The 26190-nt window shown below is 43.2% G+C and overlaps 1 protein-coding gene across 2 annotated transcripts in view; it reads left to right on the forward strand.

Annotated features, from left to right (window-relative positions):
• The first annotated feature begins 2289 nt into the window (after nucleotides 1-2289).
• Nucleotides 2290-26190, forward strand: part of ctc1 (CST telomere replication complex component 1) — a 167329-nt gene continuing 143428 nt past the window's right edge. The window contains exons 1-10 of one of the 2 annotated variants that reach the window (XM_062971309.1): nucleotides 2290-2523; nucleotides 7123-7369; nucleotides 8238-8425; nucleotides 10735-10897; nucleotides 20579-20881; nucleotides 21030-21158; nucleotides 21697-21920; nucleotides 22961-23111; nucleotides 23188-23385; nucleotides 25062-25185. In XM_062971309.1, coding sequence (XP_062827379.1) covers nucleotides 2345-2523; nucleotides 7123-7369; nucleotides 8238-8425; nucleotides 10735-10897; nucleotides 20579-20881; nucleotides 21030-21158; nucleotides 21697-21920; nucleotides 22961-23111; nucleotides 23188-23385; nucleotides 25062-25185 — 1906 coding nt within the window. In that variant the 5' untranslated portion in view covers nucleotides 2290-2344. The remainder of the gene's footprint in view (nucleotides 2524-7122; nucleotides 7370-8237; nucleotides 8426-10734; nucleotides 10898-20578; nucleotides 20882-21029; nucleotides 21159-21696; nucleotides 21921-22960; nucleotides 23112-23187; nucleotides 23386-25061; nucleotides 25186-26190) is intronic. The other variant, XM_062971310.1, reaches the window with a different exon arrangement.

Raw genomic sequence — 26190 nt, forward strand, 5'->3', positions numbered from 1 at the left:
AGGGAGGAGAAGAACCCAAAGGGCTTCGTCTGGTCCTGGTTTGCCCATGTCTGGTCTAGATCTAGGGAAGTCACAGTGCCTCTCTGTTCTAGTTAGATCTCACCTAGAATAATGTGTCCAATTCTGGGCACCATAGTTCAAAAGACATATTGACAAACTGGAAAGTGGCAACTAAAAGAATCAAAGGTCTGGAGACCATGAATCCCTATAAGGAGCGTCTTAAAGAGCTAGATATGTTTAGCCTGCAGAAGAGAAAGCTGAGAGGAGATATGATAGCCATGTTTAAGTATCTAAAAAGATGTCATAAGGAAAGGGGAGCAGGCCTGTTTTCTGCTGTCCTGGAGACTAGGGCCCCTTCCATACAGCTGAATAAAATCCCACATTAGAATCATAGAATCATAGAATCATAGAATCATAAAGTTGGAAGAGACCACATGGGCCATCTAGTCCAACCCCCTGCTAAGAAGCAGGAAATCGCATTCAAAGCACCCCCGACAGATGGCCATCCAGCCTCTGCTTAAAAGCCTCCAAGGAAGGAGCCTCCACCATGGCCCCGGGGAGAGAGTTCCACTGTCGAACAGCTCTCACAGTGAGGAAGTTCTTCCTGATGTTCAGGTGGAATCTCCTTTCCTGTAGTTTGAAGCCATTGTTCCGTGTCCTAGTCTGCAGGGCAGCAGAAAACAAGCTTGCTCCCTCTTCCCTATGATTTCCCTTCACGTATTTGTACATGGCTATCATGTCTCCTCTCAGCCTTCTCTTCTGCAGGCTAAACATGCCCAGCTCTTTAAGCCGCTCCTCATAGGGCTTGTTCTCCTGACCCTTAATCATTTTAGTCACCCTCCTCTGGACGCTTTCCAGCTTGTCAACATCTCCCTTCAACTGTGGTGCCCAAAATTGGACACAGTATTCCAGGTGTGGTCTGACCAAGGCAGAATAGAGGGGGAGCATAACTTCCCTAGATCTAGACGCTATTCCCCTATTGATGCAGGCCAGAATCCCATTGGCTTTTTTAGCAGCCGCATCACATTGTTGGCTCATGTTTAACTTGTTGTCCACGAGGACTCCAAGGTCTTTTTCGCACACACTGCTGTCAAGCCAGGAGTCCCCCATTCTGTATCTTTGATTTCCATTTTTTCTGCCGAAGTGAAGTATCTTGCATTTGTCCCTGTTGAACTTCATTTTGTTAGTTTTGGCCCATCTCTCTAGTCTGTGAAGATCGTTTTGAATTCTGCTCCTGTCTTCTGGAGTGTTAGCTATCCCTCCCAGTTTTGTGTCGTCTGCATTATCTGCTTTGAAATGGAATATATGGCAGTGTGGACTCAAACAACCTAGTTCAAAGTAGATACTGTGGGATTTTCTGCCTTCATATTCTGGGATATATGGCTGTGTGGAAGGGCTCTGGGACTCAATGGAGCAATGGGTTCAAATAACAGGAAACGAGATTTCACCTGAACATTAGGAAGAACTTCCTGAGTGTAAGAGCTGTTCAAGTGTGGAACTCTCTTTTTATATGGGATATAATGAATATGGACTACCTAAAGTTCTTGCTATCAACCACACAAAATAAGCCAAAAAAAAGGATAGATTGGACACCGGTAAAGGCCTGGATGAAGAAAGAAAAAGTTAGAATATTGTTATAAAGCCCTTAACACGAAGGAGAAGTGTCAACTGTTGACACACACACACACAAAAAGAATGATACCAACAACATAAATAATACAAATAGTTATGACAAGTTTATAGAGAAGAATGGAAGTCAAGAATCAACAAGGACCCTGACCCCCCTCCACCCTTATTACCCTTTTCCTCCTCACTTTCTACCCCCTCTCCCTACCCCCCACCCTTTCTTCCCCTCCATACTTTCCTAACCCACTAAGGTGGATTTTATTGTTATTTTCAAAATTTAATAAAAAATTATAAAATTAAAGTGTGGAACTCTCTGCCTCGGAGTGTTGTGGAACTTGTTCGAAGAAGGTTCTTTGGAGGCTTTTCATTATTATACTAATATTTATATTTATTTATGCCCTGCTTTAGCTTCCCTGAAGGGGCCTCAAAGTGGTCTAACATAAAAGCATCAGGATAACCATTTAAAATATACAAATATACAAACATTTTAAACAGAGGGTGGTTGGTGCTTTGATTGTGGTTTTTCCTGCCTGGCAGGGGGTTGGACTAGATGGCCCTTGGGGTCTCTTCCAACTCTCTGATTCTGCCACTTTAACTATCATGGCTCAATGCAATGGAATCCCGGAAACAGTGGGAAAAGAAGCCCCGCCCCTTTACCGGCCTGCCCAGTTGCGGTGACGTCAGCGGGGCGGGGCCTAAGCTTTGGAAAGAGGCGCGCATGGGGGAGGCCTCTGCCCCTGAGTGTGGGCGCAGCGGAGGTTCCTTCCTCCGGGCCCTGGAGCGGCACTGGGCACGGGCAGGCTTCGGCCTCGATGGGAAGCCTGCGGAGGCAGCCTGGCAGTGCTTGGGCCGCGCCCTAGGTCGGGACAGTCCCGGGGACCTCCTCTGCGGCTACAAGTAAGGCAGAAGTCCCGCCGGGTGGGTGGCCCCTTGCGCTGCGAGCTGGAAAGAGATGGGTTCTGAAAGAAGGCTTCCTGCCCTGTCTCTCGCACTACACTTCAAGCAGCAGGCATACTACTTTAAATCCTATGGCTGCCTCCCTCCTGCAGAATTCTGGGGCTTGTAGTTTAAGACGGCCCAGGACCTCACTGGCTGAGAATATCAAAGACCCCCCTCCCTGAACTACAAACCCCAGAATTCTGCAGGAGGCAGCTACCGGATTTAAAGTGGTAGGCAGGCACCCTAAATCAGTTTTTCATGTTGGTGGCACACTTTTTCAACATACATCTTTTTGAGACTGGGTAACAAACCGAGTGTCAAGTCAATGCATGCCATATGCCAGCAAATATGGCCATTAGATTGGAAAAAATCAATTTATATCCCCATACCAAAAAAGGGAAACGCTAAAGAATGCTCCAACTTTCGTACAGTGGTGCTTACTTCACATGCCAGTAAGGTAATGCTCAAGATCCTGCAAGGCAGACTCCAGTAATACATTTATTTATTACTAGCTTGGGGACCCGGCGGTGCCCGGGTCATTTGAGAAAGGAATTGTTTGCCTGTGTTTGAAGTTTAGTGTAGATCCAGTGTCAACTGGGTTCACTTGGTGCAGGGAACTACAACTCCCATATGCAAGTTCCTTCATACACAGTCCATCCCCCCTCCCAACACCGGCTGGATGTAAAGTAAGTCGTGGGGGCTCTATTTCTGTGGATGCAGGTGAACTATAACTCCCTTTTCCCCAAACTTTGCAATATATTGTATTGGTTATGAGGTTCAGTGTGCCAAGTGTGGTCCTGGTGTATCATCGGTAGGGTTAGAAGTGCTCATTCATTGCATGTGAACTATAAATCCCAGTACCTACTACTCCCAAATGTTTAGGGCAATTCCCCTCCAAAACCCACCAGTATTCAAATCTAGGCATCTCAGGTATGCATGGCCAGTTTGGCCCAGACCCATCATTGTTTGGGTTCATAGTGTTCTGGGTGTAGGTGAACTACAACTCCACTAAATTTCCCAGTAGGAGTCACAGTGGTGTGACTTGATGCAGGGTGAACTACAACTTCCACCATGTGCAGTCAATCCCCAAACTCCTTCAGTAAGTTTAGTTGCTGTTCGGTTCTGCTGTGTTTGTTATGCAGACAGATTTGAAAGGGAAGGGCAGTGGGCGGGGTCATGCAAATTCCACACCAATGGAAAACCCTGGGATGCCTGGCTGTGGTGGAAGAAAAAGCAAAATCTAGGATGAAATGGTCCCCAAATGAAAGCATTCCTTGGGTGGTGGACCGTAGTGCTTGGGAAGGTCATTGGCAGGGTTTGGACTACATGTTCATGGAGCTCGCTGTAACCGCAATGCCAGTGCAAAGGGGTGACTTGGCTGGATTCGGAGCCCTGGGAACTGTAGCCTGTTTGTGGAGGCTGGAGGCTGTCTGTGTGAGCAGACACCCATGCCACATACACACATACGGGTTTTCGCTTTTATTATGGATGTAGATTAGATTTAGATTAGATTTATTTACAGTATTTATATTCCGCCCTTCTCACCCTGAAGGGGACTCAGGGCGGACTACAATGCACATATATATGGCAAACATTCAATGCCATCAGACAAACAACATAATAATTATTATTATTTTATTTTTATACCCCACCCCATCTCCCCGAGGGGACTCTGGGCAGCTTACATGGGGCCAAGCCCAGGCAACAAACAATATAAAACTCAACAATAAAAACAAATCATAAGCAAATAAAATCACATATACCAATAAACAATTAACACACTTTGATAAAATCCTGGGTTGGCTCCTAAAAGAGGTAGTGGGCCAGAAAAGTGCAAATAGTTTTGTACGGTACAAATTAAGAAAGAGGTAGGTACCAGGGACTATTGTCCCATTAAGGTGCTGGAGGAGGCATACACCTAAGGACTATGTACGGCTAAGGAGTAAAAATGCTATAAAAATAGAATAGACAAACAGGGCAATCCCAAACTAAGGAAATCAGTTACCAAAAGCCTGTTGGACGAGCCAAGTTTTCAGGCTCTTCCGGAAAATAAGGAGGGTAGGGGCCTGCCTAATCTCCCTGGGGAGAGAGTTCCAGTGTCGGGGGGCCACTATGGAGAGGGCCCTCTCCCTCATCCCCACCAACCGCGATTTCGAGGGTTGTGGGATTGAGAGGAGGGCCTCCCCTGATGAATGGAGGGACTGTGTAGGTTCATAGGGGGAAATACGGTCACAAAGGTAGGTGGGTCCTGAACCGTTTAGGGCTTTATAGCTGATAACCTGCACCTTGAATTGGGTTCAGAAAATAAACGGCAGCCAATGGAGCTCTTTGAGCAGGGGGGTGGACCGCGCCCTGTAATTAGCTCCAGTTAGTAACCTGGCTGCCGAGCGCTGGACTAGTTGAACTTTCCGGGCGGTTTTCAAGGGCAGCCCCACGTAGAGTGCATTGCAATAATCCAGTCTAGAGGTAACATACAGTATAGACACACACAGAGGCATTTAACATTTCCAGCTTCCTGAGGGTATGCTCGATTCCGGCCACAGGGGAAGCTGTTGCTTCACCGTCCACTAGTGACACCGAGTTCTGTACTTCCTCATTCCTTTCCGTGTGCAGCTGGCAGTTTTATGGTGTTGTAAATTAGTTAAATTAGCCTTCCGCATAAAGCTTACCTAAATTTCCAACTTGACAGATGCAACTGTCTTTCGGGCTGCTTAGGTAAACAGCAAGCCAGGCTATTTAATAGTTGGAAGCTTAACCCGACCCAGGCTTCGAACTCATGACCTCTCGGTCAGTAGTGATTTATTGCAGCTGGTTACTAGCCAGCTGCGCCATAGCCCGGCCCCATGGAGTGAGAGTTGCCAGATGTACAAGCTGAGTTTAGAAAAGGCAGAGGAACGAGAGACCAAATGGCCAATATCTGCTGGATAATGGAGGAAGGCAGGGAGTTTCAGAAAAAACATCTGTCTGTTTTATTGACTATTCTAAAGCCTTTGACTGTGGATCATAATAAATTGTGGCAAGTTCTTGGTGGTATGGGGATACCAAGTCACCTTGCCTGTCTCCTGAGGAATCTGTACAACGACCAAGTAGCCACAGTAAGAACAGACTACGGAACAACAGACTGATTCAAGATTGGGAAAGGAGTATGGCAGGGCTATCCTCTCACTCTACCTATTCAACTTGTATGCAGAACACATCATGCGACATGTGGGGCTTGATGAATCCAAGGCTGGAGTTAAAATTGCTGGAAGAAACATTAACAACCTCAGACATGCAGATGATACCACTTTGAAGTGCTCTGCTATATTTGACTTCTCTGACTGAATTAGTCTGCAGTGTCTTTCATGTTCAAGGGAACCACTGACTGCATAGAGAAACTAATGAAAACGCAACCTACAAACAATCTACAGACCTACCAGGAAAAGCCAACAAATGCTACATTTAGCAAAGGATAAGAGAGATCCTCTCACTACTGTGGGAGGTTACCATATACCATGCCGCTGTGGATAAATATGCATAGGGATCAACATGAAGAACATGAAGGACACTGCAGAGACTAATTCAACCAAAGAAGTCAGCTATAGATGAGCACTTGATGAACCAACCTGGACATAGCATATTATTTGAGAACACAGAAATGCTGGACCACTCCGACAACCACTATGTCAGACTGCACAGAGAAGCCATTGAAATCCAAAAGAATGTGGATAATTTCAACAGAAAGGAGGCTATTTTAGAGTTAAATGGTTCAATTAATCACCACAGTTGCACCAACTGGAAACTTGATAACCTACATGTTAGGTGGAACATCATGTTAATTACCAGGATTTACAGTGTGGTGCGGCTTATCAAGATGTGCATACACACACACACACACTATATATATATAATGCAGTTTTCCTGCTTCTTGGCAGGGAGTTGGATTGGATGGCCCACGAGATCTCTTCCAACTCTGTGTATGATTCTAAGAGGATTAATTGGAACATTCTTTTTTGATGCTACTGTAATGGATATTTAATATGAATGAAGCTTCATCACTCCATACAATCTTTTGTATATATGCAATATATATATTGTATATGTATAATCTATATATATTGTATGAAATCTATATGTAGTGTATGAAACTCTTATAAGGAGTTGGTCTAATCCCCGGTTTGCAGGTAAAACTGAATTACTGTGTCACAAAAGAATGCATGTCAAAAAAGCGTGTCACCAACATGAAAAGTTTGGAAAGCTCTGCTTTATAGTGTAATGTGTGTGACTGGGGGGGGGGGGGGGGGGCTATAGGCCAAAAAGGAAATCCTGACTAGCAAAAAAAAGTTGCTTCACCGACAGAACGGCCCTGTAGCTTCCTTCTGCATTTCAAAAATGTCTCTCTGAGGCATCATCACAAAGATGACATAATTATTGCTTTGGTCCTTGTGCCTTTGCTGGTTCCTAGAAAAAGGGATCATATCTGAGGCCTCTCACCCCTCTGGGGTTCCTTAGTCCATTTCTAAAAGGGAAATATGCCTCTTTATTATATGTCCACTAAATCAACAATTCTTTTTCCAGCCTCATCTCCATCTCTGACCTACAGTCCCAACAACGTGAGCCTTGCTGTAGCCTTCTTACATGGAGCTCTGAAAAGTTCAATAAATGGGTTCATGAGAATGAAGGCCTTTTGCCAAACCAGAGGGTTTTGCAACAGATGCACTTGATCCTCTTCGGCTACTTAACAAACGAAAGACCTGGGGAGAAAGACAGACAGGCGGATGGCAGTTTGTATGTGCAAGATAACACTGGCATATTGCCCTGTGAGGTAGGACCTAAAAATACTTTCCTTTTCCAAGATTACTAAGGAAGAATGGTGGAATTCTTGGCCGAGGAAGTTGTGGACCTTAAAAATCTCCCTTAGTTTATGTACCGCAACAGTCCTTGTTTAGGATATTTAGATGCTAGCTAATATCAATTAATTCTTCATGAAGATCCCATACATTAAGATTCCCCATACTTATTAGTGACAGATAAAATTCCCATGCTGATTCTTGATTATTATTAAATTTATATTTAGATAAGATGAGTGTATGTAGAATCATAGAGTTGGAAGAGATCATATGGGCCATCCAGTCCAACCCTATTCTGCCATGCAGGAAAAGCACAATCAAAGTACCCCCAACAGATGGCCATACAGCTTCTGTTTAAAAGCCTCCAAGGAAGGAGCTTCCACTACACTCTGAGGCAGAGTTCCACTGTCTTACTGTCAAGAAGTTATTCCTAAGGTTCAGGTGGAATCTTTTTCCTGTAAAATGAACCCATTGCCCCCAGTCCTAGTCTCCAGGGCAGCCGAAAACAAACCTGCCCCTTCTTCTGTACTGCACTATTGAATGGCAGGGGTTGAATTAAGTGGAATTAATTGATAATGACATCAATATTGATCCAGATCAGTTTAATTATCCCTTTGACTACAGAAGCTTTATATGGAGTAACTTCCTGATTTTGAGTAAACTTTTAACAGGATAACTGTTGGACACCATTGATTGCTATAAGCCAACTTTCTTGAAAGCCATTTATACAAAGCAGTAGTAGACAATAGAAAAATCAGAGTTTAGTGCTTAGACACAGGTAGAAATCCCAATTTCAAAGATTGGGTGTATCAAATGATTTATCTGCTCTGTCATTTGGTTTAGCTCCTGCATTTCAAGCTTGATTGGCTGGGATGTTTGTTACTGTTTCCCAGTTGGGCCTTCATTCCCCAAAGGGAGCAATATGTGGAAATTCTGGAGGATCCTATCCCAGTTATACCTGGCCCAGAGAAGACTATTACAATTGTCCCTGTCTTCTATCCGGGATCAGCTGCACAACTGCTCAACGATAGGTAAGAGTTCAGTTTTTGTCACTATTGTAACATGCTTTAATTTTAGTATTAGTATTGGGTTCATTTCAACTAATGTAAAACCAAAAATGTTTAAACTTTGTTTCCTTTGTTTCACTTTACTGAAGATTGATTTGACACATTTATGGAAGTGAAACAAAGTCATTAGCCATTGTGCCTAAGTGGAAATACATATTCTGAGGCGCTGTACCTTGGAATTTAAATACAGTAGAGTCTCACTTATCCAACGCTCACTTATCTAACGTTCTGGATTATCCAACGCATTTTTTCAATGTTTTCAATATATCGTGATATTTTGGTGCTAAATTCGTAAATACAGTAATTACTACATAGCATTACTGCATATTGAACTACTTTTTCTGTCAAATTTGTTGTATAACATGATGTTTTGGTGCTTAACTTGTAAAATCGTAACCTATTTTGATGTTTAATAGGCTTTTTCTTAATCTCTCCTTATTATCCAACATATTCGCTTATCCAACGTTCTGCCAGCCCGTTTATGTTGGATAAGTGAGACTCTACTGTACTGGGAATAGTAACGATTTGGGTAGGCTGTTGCTCTCATGCCTTCTTGGTTCCTGAAAGTTTCCAGACAGTGGTTGTTATTATACATGGAATCTTCCTCTTAAGGGTCTTTTTGTGTCAACCATTGTGTTTGGGTGCTTGCGCAATAGCTTTCTCTGGAACATCCTATAGTTGAACAATCTTTAGTGGGAACTCTAGGCCCACCCTTTCACTGTGACTGCTTCAGTTTTTCTCCTCAATTTCTTTTCACCTGCTACACTGGCTATATTTTGGGAACTTTCTCCTCAGTAGCTTTTCTTCATAGAATCATTGAGTTGGAAGACACCACAAGGACCTCTTAATGGAGCAGATGATGCTGTACGGGAAATGTAGCATGCAATAGGTAAAGAGATAGCAACAGAATATCCAAATACTCTAAAGCACATGTGTCAAGCTCAAGACTCATTGGCCAGATCCAGCCCACCGTGCCATTTTATGGTCCCTGTAGATACTGGACTACCACTCCTGTATTCCTCATCATTAGTGCTGATGGGAGTTAGGATATAGTAACATCTGGAAGGCTGCAGTTCATTCTGATTCATCGTGACAGTTTTGAATTTTGATCCAAGGCGTGTGATATCATTTAACCTTTAAACTTTCCTCAACCTCAAAGCCCCACATGCTGTTTGGTTGCAATCCCATTATCCCCAGTCGACGTGGCTGATAATCAAAAGTGATGGGAGTTGTTCAATAACACCTGGGGACGCAAATTAGGTAAAAATTAAAGAGCACCGACCACTGTGTAAAATAATTATATTTGGTCCTCTCTGTCCATGGATTCAAAGACCCTTTGAGGGCAACCATCAGGCTGATGTGGCCTCAATGAAAATGCATTTTACACTTCTGCTGTAAATGAATTCACCCCTCCATGGCCAAATGACCTAGATCCTAGTGTATTAAAAGAACTGGTAGAAGTAATTTCAGAAACACCTGCAATCATTGTTGAGAATTCCGGGAGAGCAGGAGTAGTCTCAGTAGATGGGAAGAAGACAAATATCTCTAAAAGAGAAAAAAATTGCCTGAATAATTACTGCCCAGCCGGATATCAATAACAGGAAAGATTTTAGAGTAGATAATTAAACTGTCTGTAAGCACCTAGAAAGACATGCTGTGATCAGTAAAAATCAACTTGGGCTTTCCAAAAAACATGTCATGGGTACTGTTATGTGGAGTTTAATTGGTTGACTAACTGAACCCAAAGGGTGTTCACCAATTGCTGCTCTTCATCTAAGTAACTGACATTTATGGAATCTGTGAGTTAACGCACCCTTACTCCTCTTTCTTTTCCACTGTTTCCACATCTGTGATGGACAAGGAACTGAGAGACGCTGAGGTGCACTGAAGCAGCTACAGTGAGGGGCAAAATTCCTGCCAAAGATCATGAATCATAGAGTTGGAAGAAACCAAGTGGACCATCCAGTCCAAACCCCTGCCATGCAGGAAAAGCACAACCAAAGCACCCCCAACAGATGGCCATCCAGCCTCCCTTTAAAAGCCTCCAGAGCAGGAACCTCCAGTACACTCTGAGGCAGAGAGTTCCACTGCTGAACAGCTCTTACGGTCAAGAAGCCCAAAATCCCATTGCTTAGTAAACTGTAGAAATCTCTGGAGAGAACTACTAGGCCAATGCCAAAACCCAATTGAATGAATTCATAGATGACCACTTAAAGAACCCGAGTTAGAAGTTAGCAGCCTGTCTTTACACTGATTTTTGTTTGATCTTCAAGGATTCTTCTTTTGTTTAGGCCTCGGTGTAAGCAGCAGGGAAAGTTGAATGTGGCTGGTGAACTGATCAGACTAAGCAATATTCTTCACATGCACCACAAAACCTTCTTCTTCCTGTTCCTGAAGTGCTTTCATTCAGCCTCTTGTGTCCCAATACTTGTACAAGTAAGTTGTTTGAGAAAGCAGTTCACTTATTGGATCTGTGTATGATCTCAACAAAGCTATTCTTAACTCTCTAAATGAGAGTTATATCTTTATTAAATATGAATATTTCAATATAATATTTGCATTACTTATGATACCAATTCACTATAATGTAATTTTAGTTAATATACAAGGGTTATCCAGAAAGTACATTACGTTTTGGAATTAAAAAGTTTAGGAGTAAACATTTACCATATGCAGTTGAAAGCCACACCCAAATACCACATCTCAGGACAGAGGACGGAGGCGGCAGAATAGTGGGGAAGGAGTTTCCAAGCTCATTTATCGCTGTGATAAGTGCCTAGATTTGAATGGCGACTATGTTGAGAAGTGGTATTTGGGTGTGGCTTTCAACTGCATATGGTAAATGCTTTCTACTATACTTTGTTCATTTTTAATTCCAAAACGTAATGTACTTTCTGGATAGCCCTTGTAGTTATCTTAGTTTAGTTTAGTTTGCAGAAGAGAACTGTGAAAGGAATCCAGATAGCCATGTATAAATGTTTGAAAGGATGCCATAATAGCACTCCTGTCACAGCTCCCTGGGCTGACATTTGGAGAGATGGATCCAGGAGCCCTTGTCCCAAGTTGCGAACACAGTCTTTCAGGGGAGTGTTGCCCCATCCAGGACTTGTTGACACACCTCCATCTCCAGATTAGGACCCTTGATGGCCTCTGATTAGGACCTCTGTCTTGTCTGGATTCAGTTTCAATTTGTTTTTCCTCATCCAGCCCATTACCTCCTTCAGGCATTTGTTCAGACATCTCAGCAGCGTTCGATACCATCGATGGGGCGTTTGATGGGGCGACTCTTGGGAATGGGTCTTGGGGGCATTGTGTTGCAGTGGGTCCGCTCCTTCCTGAGGGACCGCACCCAGATGGTGAAGCTGGGGGATACTTGCTCGGATCCCTGGCCTTTGACTTGTGGGGTCCCACAAGGTTCCATCTTATCCTCCATGCTTTTCAATATTTACATGAAGCCGCTGGGCAAGGTCATCTGGGGTTTTGGAGTTCGGTACCATCTCTACACAGATGACACCCAACTCTACTATTTTCCACCGAATTCCAAGGAAGCCGTCCAGACCCTAAACCAGTGCCTGGCAGCTGTGATGGACTGGATGAGGGCTAACAAGTTGAAGATTAATCCAGACAAGACAGAGGCCCTTCTGGTCAGTTGTGGGACTAATTGGGGTATTGGGTGGCAACCTGTGCTCGACGGGGTTGCACTCCCCCTGAGGGCACAGATCCGCAGCTTGGGATCCCAACTTGAAGCCCAGGTGTCGGCGGTGACCGGAAGGACCTTTGCACAATTAAAGCGTGTGCGTCAGCTGCGACCATACAGCGAGAAGTCTGACTTGGCCACAGTGGTCTATGCCATGGTTACATCCAGACTGGATTACTGCAATGCTCTCTACGTGGGGCTGCCCGTGAAGATGGTCCAGAAATTCCAGCTGGTTCAAGGGTCGCCAACCAGGTTTCTATCTGGGGCTGGTTATAGGGAGCGCACAACACCACTATTAAAGCAATAAAGCACTATTAGGCTGCCGATAACTTGCCGGGCCCAATTCAAGGTGCAGGTCTTGACCTATAAGCCCTATATGGCTCGGGCCCTGCCTATTTCCGTGATCGCATCTCCCCCTATGAACCAGTGCGGTCCTTGAGATCTGCTGAGGAGGCCTTTCTCTTGCTCCTGCCGCCATCCCTAGCGAGGTTGGTGGGGACGAAAGACTGGGCCTTCTCGATAGTGGCATCCCGGCTCTGGAATGCCCTCCCTAAGGAGAATAGGTTGGCCCCTACTCTGCATACCTTCCATAAGGAGCTCAAAACCTGGTGGTTTCAGCAGGTGTTTGAATGAATCCATCCTGGTTATCCCACTGACTTTGACCCGAAATATACTGCACAGTCTCATCTTCTCCTGATATGGACTATGTTAATCTATGGGATTATTGATCCTCGCCCCCTGATTGGAAGCTGTTGTGATTGTCATTTTTAGTGTAAAATTTTATTTTGTGTAATAATGTGTATTTATATTGCTATGTACTGTATGTTGTGTATTATTGTTGTAAATGGCCCTGAGACCCTTTTGGGAGATAGGGCGGTATATAAATAAAGTTTTATTATTATTATTATTATTTTATTTGTTCAGAAGAGACATGCTATCCTTAGCTAAAACCTTTTTTGAAGACATGGATAACTATATTTGGATATCACCAGCATACTGATAGCACCCTGCCTCTGGATGATCTCTCCCAGCAGTTTCATGTAAATACTAAAAAGCATTGGGGATATAATGGCACCCTGTGGAATGCATTTATTGCATTGCAAAATAAACAGATTTCCCTCTCATGCCTTTTTATGTTATAGTTGGCCTTCTATATCCATTGAAATATTTTTTAAACTCACCAAAACAAACCTTTATTTATCCATACCTCACAACCTCTGAGGATGCCTGCCATAGATGTGGGCGAAACGTCAGGAGAGAATACTTCTGGAACATGGCCACACAGCCCGAAAGACATACAACAACCCTGAAACCTTGATTTTGGTGTTTTATATAAGGGATACCTTTTTACTACACCATTGTATACAATGTGACTTGAGCATCCATGGATGTTGTTGACCAGAGGGTCCTGGAACCAAATGCTAGCAGATATCAAGTGTCCACTATATTTAATATCCTCATTGTGCTTCCCCTTTATCATGAACTAAAATTCAAGTTTTTAGGGAAAAAAGCCCCCCCTCCCCCCCTTTGTCACAATTTGCTGTGGGTTTAAAGTACTTAAAACACTTTTTTTTTGTATTTTTGTATTTATTTATTTTTATCCTATCTTTCTCCCAATATAGGGAACCTTTTTTTTAATATATAATGTTTATTTATTTTCATTCATTCAAATATACATACATTGCAAGTGTTTGTTGCACACAGTGCAATACTTTCATCTATTAGTCTTTCATAATCATTTCTCAGACAATATATTTTCAATAAGGGGTCACAGTCTTCTATTTGAATAGTACATATAAAAATATTATAAGTTCCAAATTAATATCCGTTTCCTCCCTGCCTTCAGTCTATTAGCTTCCTCTATGTACATTTTTAGATTAATTTTACATTGAGATGTTGGATCATTGGTTGCCATTCATTAACAAAATTCTCTAAGGTTCTCCTCTTAAGTGTATCATTATTTTGTCCATCATCAGCAACTCTATAATATATTGTTCCAGTTCTGCTAAGGGAGGTACCTCTGAGGTTTTCCAATATCTAGTGTCAGGCTTACTTCAAAGGACCAGTCTGAACGCAGATCAAAGACAGCTGCTCTCAAACACAATCTTTATTGAAGAATACATGACTTTGGAAAAGTCGAGAATGACCTAATGTTTACATACATCTAATTTTATCACTTCTGATGCAACGTAATATCATACGCAAATATCATCATCAAACCCCACCTTCTGGATCACATTTCCACCAAGGTTTCTATCCCCCCCACACTACAGCAATTATAATTGTTTATACTTTCACCCCTGAGTTCCCAGACTCATTTTATCTTCTCCCGCCAGGTGCTCGTATGTTTATGTTATGAAGTCAGATTCAGGGCTTGGAAATTCAGCCCTGGGATCTGGCTGCATGACATGGCGCCCCCGTTTTCTTCGTCCTCCTCTTCGGTTCTTCTTTCACCATAGTCCTGAAACAAATCAAACAATAACTCTATGGGTCCATTTTGTCTAAAGTCCCCATATATTTTTTCAGCAAGCTGCGATGGAAGACTGGGTGTATTTTCCCTAAACTTTTTGGCAATGCCAATTGGAAAGTCACTTCATTGATAACACCCTGTATTCTGAATGGTCCAATATATTTGGGGCCCAGTTTTCTTGAAGGTAACCCCAATTTGATGTTTTGGGTACTTAACCACACTAGATCTCCTTTATCTAATTTATCGCCTTCCACCCTCTTTCTGTCTGCGAACGTTTTATACTTTTTGTGTGCTTCTTTTAACGAAGCAGTCACTTGATTCCAACATTCCATCATTTGCGTTTTCCATTTCCCTGCCTCTGTTCCTTCATTTTCTGTCCACCTCGGCAATTGGGGTAAAGGTTGTATTTCATACCCGTAAACTACTTCAAAGGGGGTTTTGTTTGTTGCTGAATGTATAGTTGAATTAAAGGCTAGTTCCGCAAACGCCAACCACCTCGACCAGTCATTTTGTCTCATGTTAGAGTACATTCGAAGGAACTGCCCAAGCGTTTGCTGAGTACGTTCTACCGCCCCGTTTGTCATGGGGTGAAAAGCAGAACTTAAACTCCTTTCTGCTCCTAGCATTTCCAAGAATTTTTCCCAAAATTTTGCTGTGAATTGTACTCCTCTGTCACTGACTACTCTACTTGGACATCCATGTAATTTGTAAATATGGTTTATGTACAATTCAGCTAATTTCTCAGCCGATGGTAGCTTCGTCAGTGCTATAAAGTGGGCCTGTTTAGAAAACAGGTCTAATACTGTCCAAATATAACGATGTCCTTTGCTGACTGGCAGTTCTCCCACAAAGTCCATAGCTACACATTCCCAAGGCCTGGTAGGTTCCGCTACTGTCTGTAACAATCCCATAGGCTTCCCTCCTCCCGATTTATTTCTGGCACAATCATCACATTGGACAACATGATTCTTTATGTCCTTCCTCATTCCTGGCCACCAACAATGTTTTGCTATTGCCTTTGTTGTTTTGGTAATTCCTGTATGACCAGCGCTCTGGTTGTTGTGAAAACGATGCAGAATCTTAATCCTTAATATTGCTGGGATATACAGTTTCTTGTTTACAAACCAAAATCCCCCCTTCTGGTCCCCCTTTTCTGCGTTGGACGCGATCCATTGATCTCCTTTATAAGACTGTTTTAGTTCATTTCCCCAGTTATCTTCCCCGCCGAGTTCGACAAAAGCCGTGTCCTCCTTTTGGGTTTGTGCTCTTGTCCTGACAGCTAAGCCCCATTGTTTGTCAGAGAATATTGTCCCCTCCTTTGCTGTGGTTAGGCCTTCGTGTTGAGGCATGCGTGAAAGAGCATCTGCCAAAACATTCTGTTTCCCTTGAAAAAACTTTAATTGGAAATCGAATCTGCTAAAGTATTGCGCCCATCTGATTTGTTTGGGGGACAATTTTCTAGGAGACTTTAAATACTGGAGATTCTTATGGTCAGACCAAATTTCGAATGGGATTCCGCTTCCTTCGAGGAAGTGTCGCCAGCATTCTAAGGCTTTTAATATGGCTAATGCCTCTTTTTCCCATATTGGCCAACTTTTTTCAGTTTCGCTGAACTTCCGTGACAAATATCCACAGGGTTTTAAGTTCCCATTTTGATCCTTTTGCAATAGCACTGCCCCGTACGCACAGTCTGAGGCATCGCAATGGATTATGAAAGGGCTCCTGATATCAGGGTGTTTTAGGATGGGTCCTTCAGTGAAGCATTCTTTTAAGGTCTCGAATGCCTTTTGGCATTCTGGCGTCCAACTCAGTTTGGCGCCGGGAGCTTTCACTTTTGCTGTCTCCCCTTTCCCTTTTGTTTTTAAAAGTTCTGTAAGGGGTGCGGTTATTTGTGCAAAGCCTTTTATGAAGGGTCTGTAAAAATTTGCAAACCCCAGAAATGATTGTAATTGCCTCCTTGTTTGAGGCACTCCCCATTCTTTCACATCTGCTACTTTAGCTGGATCCATAGCTAACCCTTCTGGAGACATCCGATATCCCAGAAAGTCAATTTGAGTTTTATTAAATTCACATTTGGACAGTTTTGCGTACAGCTTTGCTTCTCTTAGTCTCTGCAAAACTTCCCGGACCAATTTTACGTGCTTTTCCTTATCTTCAGAAATGATCAAGATATCATCAAGGAATATGAACACCCCTCTGTACAATAACGGGTGTAGTATTTCATTTATAAGCTGCATAAAGCAGCCGCTTCCATTTTTTAACCCGAAAGGCAAAATTTCGTATTCAAAATGGCCGAATGCGCAGGAAAATGCGGTTTTCCAAGTATCCTCCGGTTTGATCCTTAATTTATGATACGCTTCAATTAAATCCAGTTTAGTAAATATGCTCCCTTTCTTCAATACGGTAATTAAATCCTTGACTAAGGGCATAGGGTATTTATTGTCCTTGGTAATTGCGTTTAAATTTCGATAATCAATGCACAATCTTAGGGAATTGTCTTTCTTTCTCCTAAATAACACTGGAGCCCCGAGAGGAGAATTAGATGGCTTAATGAAGCCTCGAGCCAGGTTTTTATCAATGTATTTTCTCAATTCCTCCTTCTCTTGCACAGACATGGGATACACTTTTGGTTTTGGTAAGTCTGCTCCTGGGGTTATTTCAATCCCTACTTCTATATTTCTTTTGGGAGGCAATTTACTGGCCTCTTTCTGATTGAAAACATCCGCAAAGTCTCTGTATTCAGGTGGCAATAGCTGTGGGTCTATTTCTCCTGCTTCGTCTTCCTCGTCCTCCTCTTCTGCAATTTTGCTTATCTCCCATTGCATCTGCTGTTCTTTAAATGCTAAGCTTTTTCCTCTCCAATCTACTTCAGGATTTGCTTGTTCGAGCCATGGTATCCCCAATATTACATGGTATGTGGCAATAGGGGCTATCACAAAGGATATTCTTCCTCCCCATTTGCCTATTTTGCATGGAACTCCCCGTAATTCCTTTGTAGATACTTCCCCAGCAGCGACTGATCCATCTAGCTGCGAAAATGCAATTGGGGAGTCAAGTGCCATCTGCTGGCATTTCAGCGCTCCTGCTAATTCTGGGGTTATAATGTTCCTAGAACACCCGCAGTCTACAAACGCCTTGCAGGTGGCCCGATTTTCTAGCCCCGAGAGGCAAATTGGTACTACTATCATGCGTTTGTCCCGACTCACCAATCTTTCCGAAGATTCTGGGGCCTGCACCTCCTCCTCCGCACGCCTCCCGGTTGCTGGCTTGGGCTTTGGGGCTTTTGGCGGCTCCCCCTTCCGGGCCCAGCATTCCGCTGCTCGGTGGCCCGTCTTCCCACATACAAAGCATCCCGGTTTAGGTTTGTTGTCGTCTCCTCTGGAGGGAATCCCCGGCCTCCCTCCGGGTCTTTCTTGCTTCCTCGTTTCTCCTCGACCTCTCGCCACCGGTCTTTGCTGGCCGCTGCTGCTCCTGAAGCGCTTTACTTGTGCCAGGGTAGATTCGACGCGCCCCGCTAGTTGAATCCATCCCTGGAGCGTCTCGGGGTCGTCTCTGTGCGCTGCCCAGCTGAAAACCTCGGGGCGTAGTCCCTCTTTAAATAGTTCCACTTTGGTTACTTCAGACCACTCCGGTACCCTTTCCGCGAGGTGGAGGAATTCCTCTGCGTACTCGGGCACCGTTTTGTCCCTCTGTTTTATTCCTTTCAGCTGGTCTCGAGCCCTCAATTGCTCTAGCCGGTCTCTGAACCGGTTCTCCAGTGCGGCGAGGAAGCGGGGCACTGACCTCAGGCATGGGTCGCGTCTGGCATGCAATTGCACATACCAGCTGGCTGCTCCTCGCTTTAGTGTGTTGCCGATGGCTCGAACCCTGCTTGCTTCGGAGGGAAATGTGTGTGCGTTGTCTTCCATGTATCCTCTAATGCTAATTAGAAAAAAGTTCAGTTCCTCTGATTCCCCTCCGTATTCCAGCTTGAGATCTTCCCTTCTAAGCATCCATTCTGCAGCCCTTTGATATTGTCTGGGCGGCATGGGGAAGGGTTGCATCAGGTTTCCTCGGGTGGCTCCTTGGAATACGCCGCGCCCCACTCCGGTGGTCATTCTGCGCGGCTCCTGGAAGTCTGCCGCCGCTGTTGGCTCTTCCGCCCATCCGCATACTGGCCTAGCTGTAGCCCCCTCATCTCGCCTTTCCTCGTCGTACGGCACATCCTCCTCTTCTTCCTGGACCCCCCGCTCCTCTCCGCCTTCGTCTGCGAATCCACTGGACCCGATCCCTGGCCCCAGTGGCCTTTCCACCCCGACGCCCATTCGGGGGGTTGGGAGCTCTGTTGGAGACGGCGGCCTCAGGGTCCCCAGGGCTCGCTGACGCTCCACTTCTCGCGCCATGCTGTCCCGGAACTGCAGCTCCTGCCAGTATTCCTCATCTCCCTCGTCCCTTGCCGCCACGGGGCTCTGCGTTGACGCCCGCTGGCCCCTCTGGCTCCAATCTCCTTCTTTGCTTGGTTCTCTCTCGGCGCCATATCGGCTGGCCTCCTTCTGGAGATTCTCTTCCAATAATGGCACCAATCTCCCCACGGTTTCCGACAGCCTGGATAAATTAGTTTCCAGGATGGATAACCGCAGGGCCACGGTCTCCGGCATACTTCCTCCAGATCCCCAACTGGTTTCTGCAGCTGCAGAGACGCCTCTTCCGAGCCTGGGAATTCTCTGGGTCACGCCGTTCGGCTTGGGGTACCCCGTAGAGGAAGCTATGGCTTGCAGCGTCTCTTCTCTCTTCGGCCGGGCCCCTTGCAAAGGCCTCTCTGCCTCATTTGGGCTTTGATCTTCTTCCTCGCTCATTATCACTTCACTGCGAATTCCGCAGGAGGGTGAGAAATGGGATTCTCGACTTTAATGTCAGGCTTACTTCAAAGGACCAGTCTGAACGCAGATCAAAGACAGCTGCTCTCAAACACAATCTTTATTGAAGAATACATGACTTTGGAAAAGTCGAGAATGACCTAATGTTTACATACATCTAATTTTATCACTTCTGATGCAACGTAATATCATACGCAAATATCATCATCAAACCCCACCTTCTGGATCACATTTCCACCAAGGTTTCTATCCCCCCCACACTACAGCAATTATAATTGTTTATACTTTCACCCCTGAGTTCCCAGACTCATTTTATCTTCTCCCGCCAGGTGCTCGTATGTTTATGTTATGAAGTCAGATTCAGGGCTTGGAAATTCAGCCCTGGGATCTGGCTGCATGACAATCTAGCGTATACTATCCGAGCTGCCACTGTCACGTAAAACAAAATTCTTCCATATTTCCTTTCCAATTCTTCTTCGGGCATGTTCAAAAGGAATATAGGGAACTTTTTAAAGGTTCCCAAGTCCCCATTTGAGCCGCCCCGAGTCCCCTCAGGGAGATAGGGCGGGATATAAGAATAAAGTTGTTGTTGTTGTTGTTATTATTATTATTATTATTATTATTAATTTTACTTTTCATTGCACCAAGAAGTAGTGTCAGAAGGAATGGCCACACTATTTTAGTCAGGAAGCCTCTTTCTAAACAAGTCCAAAGTTTTTATTCTTTTAAAATGAGAAGCTGGCTCTGTGATCCTTCTGTCGATTTAAGGGCAGTGTCACCCTGGGAGCTTTGATCTTACACCCAACCAACCATGATCGCTCCCCACAAAAGTGGCAATTTGTATGTCTGGAGTTTGCACCTCGTTGTAGGTGATCTCCTGGGCTCCCTTTAATCCAGGGAGCACATTTTGCCAGTAAAAGTTACTTTAACTGGTGATCACCATGCACAGTATCTCCTCCTGTAGTAGATAACTCACAGGGAATGACTAACAAGTTGCTAGTCCAACCAGAAATCTCAAGGTTCAGTCCTTGATAAAGGAATATTTGTCCTGGGTGTGCTGATTTCTGACATACTTTCTTATTTTTCTGTTCTAGAAGCCTTCCCATTTAGTTTGGCGTCATGTATTGCAGCTGGGGCATAGATATATCTTAACTGATTTGAAGATATCTTGCCTGAAAACTTCTGAGATCAATATATTCATTACCAGCTCTTCCTCAAATCTTCAGCTGTACTGTGTGGAACACATGAAGGAGCAATTTCTGGACAACGCTACAGAGAGAAATCTAGCTGTGTCTATTTCTTCCATGACCTCTGCGCTGCCAAATGCGATATTGGATATAAAAGAGAAAGACAAGATAGCAGTTCCTTGTAGGAAAACCAGAATGATGTCCTACACAGTAAGTTATTATTTTCTCACGCAAAAAAAAAAAATTGTGAGCATAGTTTCTGTCCCTAGAAGTTCTTGACATTTTCAGAAGAGTTCTTGCATGTCTCCCAAGCGGGTCAGAGTGTGTCTAATGCAGTCTTATTTTGTTCCTTTTTTAGGGCACTATTACCCATGTGCTCAATGCCCAAGCTGGCCTTTTTGAACTGGATAGCAAGTTCATTCTTTGCCTTGCTTATCAGCAGTTGCTGAATTTTGGCCGTGGGCTTCGACCGGGGGCTTGCATACAGGTAACGTGGGGAAAAATTAAATTCTGAAGCTTTGTGAATAAATGCTAAGTGAAAGCAGATTCGCTTGTTTCTGGAAGTGGTGGCACCAAGCATAGTTATAATTGTTATCAAATGAAGCACAAGGAGAGATTCTCATCTTCAGATATGGGAGTGCATCATTTGTCGCCCACACCATTGTTTGGGAGACTCTAAACCCACAGAGGATCCCAAATTGACTTGGTGCACTATAGGTTTCTGTACGCCAGAACTCAATTGACAGACCCAGTCTTTTGAACTTGAACATGTCCATTTGTATTTTAGAATGTTTTTATGAATGTTGATGTAAGTTAATAATTTTTAATCTGATTTATAGTGTATTGTATAATTTTTATATGTGTGTTTATTGTAAGCCGCCCTGAGTCCCCTCTCGGGTGAGAAGGGCGGGATATAAATGTTGCAATAAATAAATAAATAAATAAATAAATAAATATGAAAATTATAGGAATGTTTTTAAAATTCTGGGTTTCTTTTATGCTAATCCTTTTATTTTGTGTATCAGCTTCAAGATGCCCACCTTGTTCAGGACGCTGTGGCTATTTCCCCCTCCATTCTTGGCACTTGTTTGCACAGCACCGTTGTGCTAAAGAGTTTTTCGGCATACAGTACTTTACATCAGCCCATTACTTACTTCAAAAATGTGTATATTCAACTGCTCTTGCGTTATAATATAAGCCTGCCGTTTTATCGGTGGGTAGTCAGCTTATTAGAGACATTTCAGCAGAGGTGAGTGTTTTTGAATTGGTAGTAAATAGCAATATAAAGCTATTTTAACTTTGAACTTATTTGGGGAGCTGGTTTTTATGTTTTCTTTATCATTTTATAGAAGTGTGTCTTTCTTTTGAGAAAAAAGATTACCATATAAGTTGGCATCATCCGAGGGAAGATTTTGGGGCCAAAATTATGGATTCTTACATGACCTGTGGATAACTTAGAGCACATATGTCAAATTCGAGGCCTATGTACCGAATCCGACCCATACTACCCTTTTTTGTGGTTGTCCAGATGCTGGAGTACAAATCCTGTATTCCTTATCATTGGACATCATGACTAGAGCTAATTGTAATACAGTAACATCTGGAAGTCTACAATTTATTCTGCTTAGCCAAGGTCATGGAATTTGAATTTAGATACAAGGATTGTGGATAGGATGTCTGATTTTATAAAATGTCATTTAGGCTTTCCCCAGCCTCAGAGCCACAAGTGTTGTTGGATTGCAATTCCCATTATCCCCAGTCTGCATGGCAGATAATCAAAAGTGAGAGGAATTGGTGTTCAATAACATCTGGAGACCCAAACTGGGTAAAAAGTAAGGAGCACCGATTGCTATATAAAACAATTATAGTTGGCCCTTTATATCTATGGATTCTTCATACATAGATACAGAGGGACTTTGAAGGTAACCATAAGGCTAATGTGACCCTTGATCAGTGGTTTTCAACCTGGGGTCCCCAGATGTTTGTGGCCTACAACTCCCAGAAATCCCAGCTGTTAGGATTTCTGGGTTGAAGGCCAAAAATATCTGGGGACACCAGGTTGAGAACCACTGCCCTTGATGAAAATGAGTTTGACTCCCTTGTCTTACAGCCTATGTTTTTACAGGTTGAGTTCTTTGTGCTTGTGCATGCGTGCTTCTTTCCTTGGTTCTTATATTGTCTCACATTGCTTGTTTTTCACACTATCCCACCCTCCAATTTTTTTTCACCTTTTCCTTTAAATGGTTGCTTTAACACTGAAGTTACTGAGGCTTTCATAATTCTTTCCAGGTTCAGTTATTTCATTCCTTGCCAGCAAGCTGTAAGTGCAGCAAAGAAGTTTATCGTTCCTGTTCTGGAGTCTTTGGGGCTATCCAGGAAACAAGAAAGAAATGTGCATCTGGAGATTCTGACAGAACCACACTCCTGTCCCATAGAACAGGTAGTGCCCTTTCCCATAACCCTGAGCTGACATATCTCCTAAGTTTTGCGATTAAATGCTTTGCACTCTTTCCTAGAATGCGTCTCTGGAGCCACCATGTCAGATTCCACCTTTTTCCGTGTTGTATCGTATGATTGAGAAGCACTATTGGGAGAGCTTCAGTCCCTTGCATCAACTAAGTTCAACCTCAGAGCACCACAACACCCAGGAACTAAATCATAAATTGGACTGGTCCTATTGCAATTTTTCTCCGGAGAGCTTTCACCCTCCCATAGTAAGTGCTAAACTAATTTCTAAAGGCTACAAGGCAAAATGACCTTCTAGTCCAGCATTTCTCAACCTGGGGGTTGGGACCCCTGGGGGGGGGGGTCGTGAAGGGGTGTCAGAGGGGTTGCTAAAGACCAGTATTTTCTGTTTGTCATGGGGGTTCTGTGTGGGAAGTTTGGCCCAATTCTGTCGTTGGTGAGATTCAAGGGATTTTTGATTGTAGGTGAACTATAAATCCCAGCAACTTCAACTTCCAAATGCCATTGTCTGTTTTTCCCAAGCTCCACCAGTGTTCAAATTTGGGCATATTGAATATTTTGTTAGAGTAATTTGCAGCGCAGCAGTAGTTGGATGGAGTCAGTGGAACGCAGAACGAAGTGACACCCAGAGACGTTAGTAAAACTACAGTAGAGTCTCACTTATCCAAGCCTCGCTTATCCAAGTTTCTGGATTATCCAAGCCATTTTTGTAGTCAATGTTTTCAATATATCGTGATATTTTGGTGCTAAATTCGTAAATACAGTAATTACAACATAACATTACTGCGTATTGAACTGCTTTTTCTGTCAAATTTGTTGTATAACATGATGTTTTCATGCTTAATTTGTAAAATCATAACCTAATTTGATGTTTAATAGGCTTTTCTTTAATCCCTTCTTATTATCCAAGATATTCACTTATCCAAGCTTCTGCCAGCCCGTGTAGCTTGGATAAGTGAGACTCTACTGTATATACAAAGTTTTACTATATGCAGTAATAATCAAGACAAACAGACTTGCAGACGAACACAGGACTTGACTCTCACTCTAAGCAGACAGAACTCAACTCAACTCAGAACTGAATGCAATCAGTAATGCACACACACTTGTGTCTGGACACTCCCCAGTTCCAGCCACACATCAAGGACATCACAGCTTCTTAGCAATTAACTCTTTCCAGACTATAGTACACTCTGGATGACACAATCAGTATGCAATACAGGCAAGACACAAATTGCATTTAAACACTATCAATACACAAATCCCACATTAACATATTTGTGCCAAGTTTGGTTCAGATCCATCATTGTTTGAGTCCACAGTGCTCACTGGATGTAGGTGAACTATAACTGCAAAACCCAAGGTTGGTGCCCACCAAACCCTTCCAGTATTTTCTGTTGGTCACGGTGCCAAGTTTGGTTCAGTTCCATTGTTGGTGTTCAGAATGCTCTTTGATTGCAGGTGAACTATAAATCCCAGCAACTACAACTCCCAAATGACAAAATCAATTCCCCCCTAACCCCACCAGTATTCAAATTTGGGCATATCAGGTATTTGTGCCAAATTTGGTCCAGTGAATGAAAATACACCCTGCATTTGAAATATTTACATTACGATTCATAACAGTAGCAAAATTACAGTTAGGAAGTAGCAACAAATATAATATTATGGTTGGGGGGGTCACCACAACATGAGGAACTGTATTAAAGGGTCCTGGCATTAGGGAGGTTGAGAACCAGTGTTCCAGTCTTTAAGATACAGAAGTCTGTACATATGACTACATTTCTTTATAGAGCTGTCTCTGGAAAATATGTGGGAGTCCTTTTCTTACAGGAAGGATAGAGTGCCATTTGTTAATCTTTGTGTGTTTGTGTTGTTTCATGTCAATGTTTTTCACTTTCTCCTCCTCCTCTTCTCTGAGTAGGTTTTGCTTGGTGTGCTGGAGTGCTCCAGAAGAGGATACCTCAAGTTACAAGACAGATATAAAGCACTTCCTTGTGTAATATTCCACAAAGATGGCCGACCATTTGCCGAAACATCTCTGCTAGGTTTGTTCTATGAAATCTGATTCTGTAGTATAGGGGAAAGTCAGCTGAGGACTGGTTTAATAGCAAATAACCAATGTATATTAAGAACTGTACATGATGGACAGAATACTACTGCTACAGTGGAAAAGTCAGTGGAAACAGGAACAGGTCACAGGTGAAGAAAATAAAATACTAGAAAAATAGGCCCTTCAGAGTCATTAACCTTTGTCTGCCTTCTTTCTCTGATTCTACCTAACTTTAGAAAAAGTTCAGTCACTAATGCAGTGCAACAACACGATTATATCCTGAACTTACATTTTCTTCTTTCTGGTCTCCATGACTCACACATATGACTCAGTCTGCCCTTTTACAGAAATCTTCAGAAGATTCTAGAATTGTATTTTTATTTAAACAACTCCCCTAGCCTGAATGCCTACAAGCCTCTCTTCAAGATGTGTCTAGTCTGTGGGGCAAAGATCACAGTTTTGAATAATTATGTGTGTTACTTTCTCTGTTTGAATGGGAACCTCCACCTTCTACCCCATCTCAGTACTGAAGTAGGTCCCAGTATTAGATGACCCCTGGTCTTAATACCAATTTGTTCCTTCTTTACCCTAATATAGGAATCTAAGACATTGTCACTGTTGTGGAGACCGATTGTCTTTCTCACCCTACTATTCAGACAGTTATTATTTATTTGCGTTACCCCCACCATTATTATTATTATTATTGGTAATTGACTTTCAAGGACCGCAGTAGAAAGCATCACTTCCCATTTCAGTGCATTGCTTGCAGTCATATTTCTGATTCAAAATGTCATATGGCCACAACTTCTAAACTTTAGTCTCCTTCACCTCTCATACTACTTTCTCAAAAAGCAATGATACAATCCCGTATCTGCCAAATCTTTAATCCATAGACTTAGCATGGGGATTTGGTTAACTATTTGGTCAACTATTTTTCTTCTTCTATGAGTTTAGAGATGAGCACTTGAAAACCCAGTTACAGAGAGACAATGCGTTTTTC

Source organism: Anolis carolinensis, chromosome 2 (assembly GCF_035594765.1).
Source record: "Anolis carolinensis isolate JA03-04 chromosome 2, rAnoCar3.1.pri, whole genome shotgun sequence".
Lineage (NCBI taxonomy): Eukaryota > Metazoa > Chordata > Lepidosauria > Squamata > Dactyloidae > Anolis > Anolis carolinensis.